The sequence below is a fragment of the Austrofundulus limnaeus genome, unplaced genomic scaffold (assembly GCF_001266775.1).
Source record: "Austrofundulus limnaeus strain Quisiro unplaced genomic scaffold, Austrofundulus_limnaeus-1.0 Scaffold70, whole genome shotgun sequence".
Taxonomy (NCBI): Eukaryota; Metazoa; Chordata; class Actinopteri; order Cyprinodontiformes; family Rivulidae; genus Austrofundulus; species Austrofundulus limnaeus.
The window spans coordinates 435,246-446,156 of record NW_013952472.1 but is presented as its reverse complement, the minus strand read 5'-3'; the positions used below and the strand labels follow the sequence as shown (position 1 = coordinate 446,156).

The 10,911-nt window shown below is 38.4% G+C and overlaps 1 protein-coding gene across 3 annotated transcripts in view; it reads right to left on the bottom strand.

Annotated features, from left to right (window-relative positions):
- The window catches only part of si:ch73-181d5.4 (death-inducer obliterator 1), a 64,511-nt gene extending 53,702 nt beyond the window's left edge, over positions 1 to 10,809 (bottom strand). For 2 of the 3 annotated variants that reach the window (XM_014010538.1, XM_014010536.1), the window contains exons 1-7: positions 10,728 to 10,809; positions 9,633 to 9,700; positions 9,456 to 9,536; positions 8,235 to 9,375; positions 7,899 to 8,148; positions 1,902 to 2,270; positions 1,589 to 1,766 (exon numbers count right to left, since the gene is read on the bottom strand). In XM_014010538.1, the coding sequence (XP_013865992.1) occupies positions 1,589 to 1,766; positions 1,902 to 2,270; positions 7,899 to 8,148; positions 8,235 to 9,375; positions 9,456 to 9,525 (2,008 nt within the window). In that variant the 5' untranslated portion in view covers positions 9,526 to 9,536; positions 9,633 to 9,700; positions 10,728 to 10,809. Of the gene's footprint in view, positions 1 to 1,588; positions 1,767 to 1,901; positions 2,271 to 7,898; positions 8,149 to 8,234; positions 9,376 to 9,455; positions 9,537 to 9,632; positions 9,701 to 10,722 lie in introns of all 3 variants that reach the window. The other variant, XM_014010537.1, reaches the window with a different exon arrangement.
- Positions 10,810 to 10,911: the final 102 nt, after the last annotated feature.

Genomic DNA, 10,911 nt, shown 5'->3' with positions numbered 1-10,911 from the left:
TAGTTAAAACTTGCTGATAAAATATACAAAATGTAATGCATACAGAAAAGTATTTTTTATAAGACCAAGTCAGTATAAATAAACCTTTTCATTAAATTATTATGAACATTCACGTTTTTTACAAATTTTACTATTAACTACGACAGAATATAAGGGCCGCACAAGATTTTTTTTTTAAAAATTGTATTTACGAGAATAAAGTCATAATATTACGACATTAAAGTCGTATAAAAATAAAGTCGTAATATTACGAGAATAAAGTCGTAACATTATGAGATTAAAGTCGTAACATTACGAGATTAAAGTCATAATATTATGAGAAAAAACGTCAATATTCTAGCCTTTACATGAAAAAGCATGCAATTACCACAGCATTAAAATGAGGAATGTTGAGCAACTTGTCAAGTTGTTCTTTAGTATTGCTATAAATAGTTAATCTTTTAGCACAATATCATCAAATTATCAGTAGCAGGACTTGGAAATTGTACAAACGACTATAAACTGAAGCTGTATTGCAATTAATGGATGCATTGACAGATTTAGTCATCACATAGCTAATTTGAATGAAAGCATATTAATCTAACAGTGACCCAAGTCATCGTGGACTACTTTGTAACACAGACACATGGCTGTACACAGAAAGTGAGGAAAATAAGGAGGAAAGGAGGAACAGAAAATGGACACGCACATCTCGTAAAATTATGACTTTAATCTTGTAATATTATGAATTTATTCTCATAAAATTATGACTTTAATCTCGTAATAATTTTAAAAATCCCGTTGTGTGGCCCAAACACTCCGTCGTAAAAAACAGTGGAATGTATTTCATGTTTTTTACTGGCGTCCATGAAAAAACCTGGCTAAAATTGTTGGATTTTTTTTTCCTCTCTCTCATTAGTGTCTGATTAAGAATAAGTTCAAATGAGTAACTTTTAAAAACTATATACTTAAAATGGAAACACAATCATGTTGAAAATTGGCTTTTTTTTACTTGTTTTTAGTAAGAAAAGCATATGTGGAAGCAAACATGTGCTATACCATCTAAAAGCCTGATTCGCACGTAAAGAAGTAAAGCATGTTCCTACAATAAAGACAGTGTTGTTATTTTAAGGTTAATTTTTTGACAAATGTGTGCGGTTTCAATTCAGAAACTTAAGAGTTTGCAAAATCGATAGAAAAGAAAGATTAAAGCATGGTAAATAAGGATTTTAGAAAATGCAAATGTATATTGCTGTTGAGTTCCCAGGTGACACTGGTTTGTGTGTTCTGTTAGTGTCTTCGATTAGTATTAAGACCCAATACGTAACGATGGTTAAAGCAGAACAATCTGAACATTTGAGATCCAAAAGGGGAATTGTGAAAATCAGGATACTTACCCACTGCTGACCCCTGCAACTTTTCAGTCTTCCCAGAAAGAAAATGTATGTTCCCGTCACGTGTGTGTGTGTGTGTGTGTGTGTGTGATTTTGTATATTTGCTTTATGCAGTGTTGAGATCAAAAGGGGAGAGCTAACCTTTGGTCAGAGGAAGTGCTTTGTGCAAGATGTATAAACTACTAGCTTGTGTACGAGTATTGAATGGTACATACACTTGGTGTTTGACTTAGATGGTGATGTGGTGGACTGAACATCTGTGAGACTGGGGTCGCAGGCTACAGGGGAAGCAGCCACCTCCTGCTCCCCCTCATTCTCCTCCAACATCTCCTCTTCATTGGCATCTGAAGCTTTTTCTGCCAATCTCTTGGATGTCCGAACAGAAATTTGAGCCTGAGATTGAAAATGTTTTAACATGTCAGACAAAAGATATTTATAATGAATTTTCTACAAACTACAAATGCCGAACTAACAAACACTACATCAGCTACACACTTTAGTGTTGATAGTCTTTGTGTGTGTGCTTACTTTTGCAGTGTTTCTGGGTGCTGCAGGCTTTTTCTGTGCCCTTCCTTTGGACTTCGGCATTCGAGGGCCAGAGAGAGTCTTCATGGTGGCTGCAGCATGCTGAAGGATGCAGTCAGTGCCACAATAAACAGAATCTGTCAGTGCTGGTTTCAAGCAGCCAGGCCCAGTGCACAGACGGAGAGAGACGTCTGTCTCCATGTCTTGTACAGGTACAGGTTCAGCTTTAGCTGCAAGTTCAACTTCAGCTGCTGGTTCAGCTTCAATTAAAAGTTCAGCAACAGGATCAGCGTCAGCAGAAGGTCCAGGTTCAGCCACAGATTCAGCTTCTGGTCTCGTCACCAGAGGCTCCTCCTCCTCTATTACAGTCTCCTGAAAACATATCCCCAGCTTACAACTAGAAAACCAGCTTCGTTCCAAAAAGTAAATGATAAAATATAACACAAATAAAAATATCACCTATGTTGCTTTCAGACAACACTTAGGCCATGTTTACACTGAAGGCCTTAATGCTCAATTTGGATTTTTTACTCAAATTTGATTTCTTTGCATCAACATTCACATTATACTTTAAATGCAACCTTCATCAAACTCCAGTGTGAACTCTCCATGGCATTGATGAGACTCACACGCACAAAAGATATGTGATGTCACATTCAGCTCGTTGTTTACAGAAGTAAATATAGATTAGGGCTATAACTAATGACTATTTTGATAGTCAACTAATTTGCAATTATTTTTTCTATTAGTCGATTAGTCAATGATTATTTCTGTCACAACAATCATCCATGCTTCCTGTGGGTGTACCTCCTGTTCCAGCTCCACTGCACCTCATCTCACCTGCTTGCACCTATGAATGTCATCTCGTTATCCAGTTTCTCTATTTTATTATAAAACATTCTCACTGCAAAATAAAATAACAAATGAAACTTGAATTTGAACCTTAAGCTTAATAGCCAACTCAGATGCATTTTAAGGTACATGTAAACATAATAAAATTAAATTATATAATAAAAACTAATGCTGAGGAATAATTCAATATCAATATATATCGCGATACACACGTGTTCAATATCAATAGAAAATATACCTGATATATTATCGATAATTTCACTGGTTATTAACTGCTAACGGTTGATAACTTTCTTATAAAAGAAGCTAGGACCTTTCAGCTAAACAACACTGGAAAAGCTAAGATTCACCTTCAAAATAAAAGCTTCAAGCTGTTAATAGACGACAAATGCCTGCAAAAAAAAAAAAAAGCAATTGCTTGCACTTTATTTTGAAATGTGTAAACCGGGGTTTCTATCTCCCTCTTGGCACATTCAGGAGATAGAGCTTTAGCTTGCTGTAGTGGTCCACCATCATAGGGTTAACATGAAATTAATTATTGATTTAGGATACTGTTACATTGAAATGAGGCATCTAAAAACTGAAGAGTGTGTCAATATGATGGCCCAACAGCTAAAAGCCTATTATTAAACAAGGTGAGCTAGCTAAAAATCTGTGGAGTAACGTGAAGAAGCAGCTTCATGTTTCTCCACCACACATCATGGCTGCTTGAAAATAAATGATAAAAAAGACATGGAGTGAAAGGAGAAAACAAGTCCAGGTCAAGAGGAGATTGTGGATAAAAGAAGAAAAGTCACATTGCCAGTTTGGCTACGGTATATACACAGCGCGCACACACACACACACACACACACACACANCACACACACACACACACACACACACACACACACACACACACACACACACACACAAAGACACAGATATTAGCTCCAGGCAGACGCTGGCACAAGTGTTGAATTTCTCACACACTCCTTTTGCAAAGGGAGGAGCGTGCACACAGCGAGCTGGCTGCTCTTTAATAACACACACACACACACACACACACACACACACACACACACACACACACACACACACACCAAAAGTCAGATTGATGTTGTCCAACACTAAATGATTAATCAGCAATTGTCAATAGTTAGATATCGACCTATATGAAATGCTTATATCTAGATAAACCTTTCAACCATATCCTCCAGCTCTAATACAAATTAATGTGCAAGCAATGTTTTGAACAAACAGCTAATTAGGGTTGGGCAATATGGGCAAAAAAATTAATCACGATTAATTGTGATATTTAGCCAATAACGATTAATTTTAATTTGACGATTACTCCCCTGGAGTCCCTGGACACCCTCATGTCCTAGTCACATGAACAATTTAGTGGGAAATATTTGGTCTCTGTAAAAATCTGTGCCAAACTGTGTCAAAATGACAGACTTCATGTTATACATCAAATTTTAAATTTTGTTGAGAGACCATGTAAAACCAGAGCTATGATAAATAAATTACAGCACTTTTTTCAAAAATGTTCATCATATTTAAAATGGAGAGGAGCATCGAGCAGACTGACCGGAGAAATCTCCAGTCTGCCTGGTGGCGTTAATCGTTTTAATCGTCAAGTGCCAAAAAATAATCGATTGTTTTTCTGACGATTAATTGCACACGATACGATTATGCCCAACCCTACAGCTAAAATACAAATAACTTGACATGGCAGCCTCCCCTCCAGCATGAGGGGTTGTTAACCTGCCCGGCTGCAAGTCCAAAATTAACTAAAGAATAACTATTGTAAAAGTGACATTCAAGTGCATAAAAGTAAAACAATTAACATTCCTGTTTGAAATCTTGTTGGATGTGGCGGTCCAAAAGTTCCAATAAGGCTTCAACGCCCTCCAAAAAATGGAAGACAACGAGACAGGATGGAATATTACTATAATTCAGTGATTAAATATGATGGCACATAACGCTTTAGCTAACGTTAACATGACTGAGAGCTCCGCTTCCAGGAAACTGTTTTCTGAGAGTAAACCAAAAAAAATTAGACAGTTGGCTACGATGCACTGCTTGAAAACATACTGAAGTGGCAGTGTCAGAAACAGTAAAAGGTTCTTAAAGAAAGAGGCCAATTTCAAGGCGTTTAGATCAAATTTATATACATTTCATATAGGATTGGGCAATATTGGAAAAAGAAATAATAATCACGAATAATTGTGGTATTCAGCCGATAACGATTAATTTGACAATTAATCCCCTGGAGTACGTGGACCACTGCATGTCCTAGTCACACAACCAATTTAGTGGGAAAGATTCGCTCCTCGTAAAAATCTGTTCCAAACTGTGTCAAAATTACAGACTTCAGGCTTTACATCAATTTTTAAATTGTGTTGATAGATAAATAAATTACAGAACCTTTTCTTTTTAATGTTTGTCATATTTGAAGCGGAGAGGAGCACCGAGCAGACTGATGGTGGCATTAATCGTATCAATCGTCAAGTGCCAAAAAATAATCGATTAATGTTTTTCTGACGATTAATTGCACACGATACGATTAAGCCCAACCCTAATTTCATAATAACTGAATAGGGGTGCATGATAGTTATCGGCCTGATATCAGGGAATTATGATGTCATACTTATCGATATCATAACAAACAGAACCGGTAATATATGTTCATGTTTGCCAGTGCGGGTGTGTGTTGAGAACATGTAATGTTCGTTACCTCCTGAATGCAGCACAAAGTCTGCGCTGCTAAAAATGCTAACAACAAGCTGGTAAGAATTCATTGGGACTTAAATCACTGCTGAGGCTTTTGACAAATCCCCCCCCAAAAAAATTGCCAGAGTGGATGCAAATCTTAAACACTTTAACGATGGAAATGATGGAGCTTGACAACCAGCCATTCACCCTCGCTAAAGACCGAAGCCATTATCTCTGTTAACCACGGTTTACCATGCCGAGCTGCTGCTACCTGTGTGTCTTCCTGTAAGTATGATGCAGTCATAATGCATTCACACTTTCAGAAGCACTGTTTCAGGTAGAAAAATGTTTTAAATCACATATTAATAATAATAAAAACAAATGTATTTTGAATCTAACTTGTGTTAGTGCGTTATCTGTTTTGAACTTGTGGAATGAATTTTTCTCTTTTGTTTAAATCTGAGATCAGTGTTAAAGGTCTTTTTTTAAATAATTAATGTGCCTTATTTAAAAAAATGGCCATTTGAGAAATTGTTTTGTTTGATATATTTTAAGTAATGTTTGTTCGCGAAGAGTTTATTCATATCAAATAGTATAATTTACAGTGTCATTTGGTTTTGGCCTTGTTTATTTGTGTTATGATCTTACACATTTTTGACTGGTCTTATCTCCTGGCATGTTATAGTTTATCGGCCATTAAAAAGAGAAAGTTATCGGTATCAGCTCTTAAAACAAGTTATCGTGCATCCCTACAATTGTAGGTAACAGTTACGTGACTGTGGTATAGTACTGATCTTGGCAATAAAACGATAACGATACATCTCACGATAGACAAGTGATCGTATCAACAGAAAATATGTTTGATAGAACATCGATAATTTACGAAATTTGTGCAGGGAGATAAAAATTACGGACAGACCGGAACAGCATTGTGACGATAACACACAATAATAAAATCACTACCCACCTCCTCTATCCAAGACATACATGTCTTCCTCTGGCATCATAAAATAACTACGGTCAACACCTCGCTGCGCACAAAATTTAGGAAATTTACAGAGGGGGAAAATTGCAAGTTTGAAACCTGAAACAACAAATAGCTTCTGAAGCTAACCAGCAGCTAAGGCCCAGCTAAGCAAGGTTGGTGCGATCAAACTCGCTCATTCTTTGGTAAACTAGCAACAACCTGAGTAACATGCAGCTGCAGTTTCATGTTTCGCCGCTGTGCATCACAACTGTTATAAAAAAAAGAAAGATGGTGTGAAAGGAGAAAATGAGTGCAACAGCTCAAGAGAAATTGTGGATAAAGGAGAAAAAGTCACATCATCATCATCAGCCATTTTTCTCCTGGTCCTTTTTAAATAGGTAAAACAGAAAACTAATTAATTATTGATAGACTGATATGAAACGCTCCTATTGTGATACATTTTCTAGCCATATCGCCCTAGCCTTTCTCAAGACACACTTCTTTCACGCAGTTCCGTTCAATTCTAGTTTCCCTTCACTGCTCTGTCTGGAATTTCTCCCATAGATAAAAATTTTTCTGGTAGAAATTCAACCGGGCTGATCAGCGAACAGAAGAAAGAGTTGTGAACAATGACATTGATTTTCTGCACCGTTTTAGTCTGCCTGTAGTTTAGCAACAGCAGCAGAGGGAGTGAAAAGAAGCCAGTCCGTGTTGACAAGGCTTCAAAATTAATTTAAAGTTGTCTCACAAAGCCTGCGGCTTTCGTTTACAACCACTTTGTTTGGCTCGGTTACTTCTCTCTACCTAGTATGGTTGTTTACAGCGCATGCAATTTCCGGTTAGCTTCTTAGCTTAGCCTCCTTCACAGAACCACTCGTTTTAAACTTCAACAGAGTCCAATCCTTCAGCAAGCAATCGCTTCTTAATAGCTGAGGGTCCAGACCCTCTGTACAAAGCAAAGCGTAGAAAAAGAGGCTGATTTTTAACAGGCTAATATCGCCCAGCCCTAACTGAACTATGTGCCTTGAAAATACATAATACCCCCCACTTTAAAAAGAATTTAAAAAATTTGATATGGGTCACATTGAGCCAAGAATGTAAAAAAATAAAATTAAAAACAAAATCTGATTTGGGTACTTGGGTCACATTTGCCTTCAGTGTGAACATAGCCCAGGGGTAGGCAACCCTGGTCCTCAAGTGCCACTATCCTGCATGTTTTACTTAGTCCTCTGCTTCAACACACCTGATATGAATGAATGGTGATTAACAGGCATCTGAAGATCTTGGAAGAGGTAATTCAATCTCTGACTCAGGTGTAATGGAGCAGAGAAACAAGTAAAACATGCAGGACAGCGGTACTCGAGGACCAGGATCGTCTATCTCTAATGTACTAAATCAAATTGAACAACTTTTCTCATTTTCTCGTAACTACATTCTGCAAGCCATCTGGGCATCAGAAACAATCTAAAATAAATCCAAACCTTGAGAATTTGCTGCTCCTCCAGCTGCACCAACTCTACCTCAGGAGGATTTAGTAACAAACATTCAGGAAAGAGGAGGTCTGGGTCTGGCAGGAGGAGAGACTCAAACTGCATGTGGCTCTGCTTGTCTGAAGTACAGGTCGGACACGTGTACTCTTGCTCCTTCCTTTCGATCCAGGCTTGTGTCTCACTGATACCGACGCAGTCACCGTGGAACCACTGGTGGCAACTGTCGCAGCAAACCATGAACCTGAAAGAAGCGGCGAGTGAAACTGAGATATAGTCCAGATATGCAAACGTCTCTGCTCAACAGTGTTCTCAGAAATGATAATGTACCTCTTATTTTGAGTCAGGTGGCATATGCAGCACAGGATATTCGACTCGTATTCTTCAGTGGCAGATATGCTTGGATGCTCTCCTGTAATTTCGACATCTTTCGTCTCCTCCACTCCTTCCATCTCATGTGGTGCATCATCAAACTGCCCACGAGTTACAGCAATACTCTGGTTAAAATCACCGGCTAAAATGATACAGTCTGACTGCTGAGAACTATTCAGAGAAATATCTAAGTGGGCAGGTGAAATTTCTGTTTCTGCGGGGATGTTTGGATCAATTTGCTTTTCCTCCTCTTGCAAACATTGCTGCACCTCTGGATTAACAAGCATCGCCTCGTCATCGCTGTCATAATCTGCTATATTTGACTGAAGCGCCGCTGCCCTGCCCCTACCTCTTCCTCTACCTTTCGCCTTTCCTCTACCTCTTCCTCTGCCTCGTCCCCTTCCTCTGGCCTTTCCTCTTCCACCTTTCCCACCTTGAATCTTTAGATTTGCCTGCATGCCACTAGAGGGAAGCTGCTCCTTAATATGTAACAGAGGCATTTCTTCGCTGTCCTCGTCTGGACTCGAGATGAGAACCACTTCGCTGCTCTCCTCTTCAGCCATATTTTCCAAAGCAGCAGCTGGCTGTGTAATCTCTGTGTCATCTATCGTATCAAGGATCTCTGTTTCGCTTACAGTTTGTGGAGCAGTGGCTTCTAAAGAGTCAGGAACTGATAGTGCATCTGTCATTGAGAGACCTTCATCCCCCCCAAGAAGAGAGAAGGCGGTGTGGAAGGCAGATCCAAAATCCTGCCATAAGCTAGGATCAAAGACCGCACCCGTGGAAGCCTCTGAGGCTGGCTTGCTATCCTCGGACACAGGAGAGGAGGGAGCAGACCATTGGAGATCCTCTAAAACACTCTTAGCTGTTCGAGTAGATTTCCTAGTGGTCTGGGTTTCTGCGGGCATGTCTAGTGTCTGGCTGCTTCTTCGACCTCTGCCTCTTCGAACAATTGGAGGACCGTGGTTTAGCTCTCCAACTTCCTCTATGAACTCCCTTCGAGCAATCGTCGTCCGTCTGAAGCCCCAGGACTTCCTAACCTGCGACATGGTGGGTTTAGAGCCTGACTCGGTCCGTTCTGCTTGGTTCTGCTGTTCCTCTGTAAAAACAGGCAAACAGTCAGAAACTAACAGAAGCAAAATCTCGTTCTTTCAAAAGCAGTTTAGAAAACTTACAAACCTGTTTCACCTGAGTTATCGTCATTGTTAACTGAACTAGTACCCTCTGTTGGGTCTATATCGACATCCATGAGCAGCAACACTGTCAAAACAAAGACAACTTTAGTTATTAAACAATCTAAATATAATAAACACTATTAGGTTAAATGAGGGCTGAATGCAGAAAATGAAATATTACCTGTGGTTTTCTAAAGTCAAACGTTTTCAGGATGTGCAAATGGTCGTTCTGATTGTTACTCTTTAGACCTGTGAAAATATTTGGGAGAAAAATACGTCAAACAATATTAAATGACAAACTAAAGATAGTTCAGTTTTGTTTATTTCAAAGCCAAACACTGTCCCTTACAGCTCAAATTTTTAAATCTTAAGCTTAAAAATATTCTGTTGTTTTCACATTTCAGGACTTTTTTAGTAGACTTAAAAATCCAAGGTAGGTTTTGGCTTTATACAAGCTCTTTGTTAAAGGCAGCAGCAGTTCATGTTTCAGATGCGTTTGTAAACGCTGTAACGTGAAACCTTTACATGGCATGTGATGAAAAACGTACACAATCATGAAATTTACCCAGTTACTAAGATTAAACAACTTTTAAAGACTTCTACGTCTTTAAATTATGACACATTTGTTTAGTGTGTACTTTGGAACTCTGTAAATACTTTAACACAAATTTTTGCTTTTCTTTTTAAATGTATTTTTCAAACTGTAGTACTACTACTGTCATTTAAAAAAATCAGCACTGCAAATTGTAAAGAATGTAGAGGGAAATCGCCAAATTAATTTTAATAAAATTATTTACGTATGCATGTTTGTTTGACTTTTTTACTTTAAAAGTGTGGATGATATTTTACATCAGAACGTCGGCGTTTGGCTAAATTAATGAATACTCAGCTACTGAAAGTTGCAGCTAATTTCGACTGACGTTGTTTTGTTAATTAGGTTAAGGCTGTGCGAACAGGCTACAATTTGGTGAAGGACACATCGTGAATAGAAGCAATACCACGACGGTAATAAACAACATGGCTTTTTAAAGTGAAACTTGTTAATTTAGCAAATCAGAAACGAAACACCAGGCGTTCTTCATTTAAATAACAAACTGCATTAGTCTGTAAAACCACAGCACTCTGCTAGCTAGCGGGCTAAGCAGTCGAGGATTGTTGTCATCAATATCGTTAGGTTAGCTAAGCGTTGCAATTAGCTTAATAATAAACAATACTTATTAACGCAAGTTGTGTCCTATGCCGACTGACAAACTAAGTTCAGTCATACATACCATACCTTCGATGTATATTGTGTTTTTGTTAGATTTATTCAGCTACCATGCTACCAGCCGTCCATTTTCTTCGCTTACGCAGTGAAATATCGCGAGAGCTAGAAGTGGAAATATGCCTATTTGCTCGAACTCTCGCGAGAGCTGTTCAAATTAGGAAAGCAACATGGTTTTGTTCGTCGACACACAGCA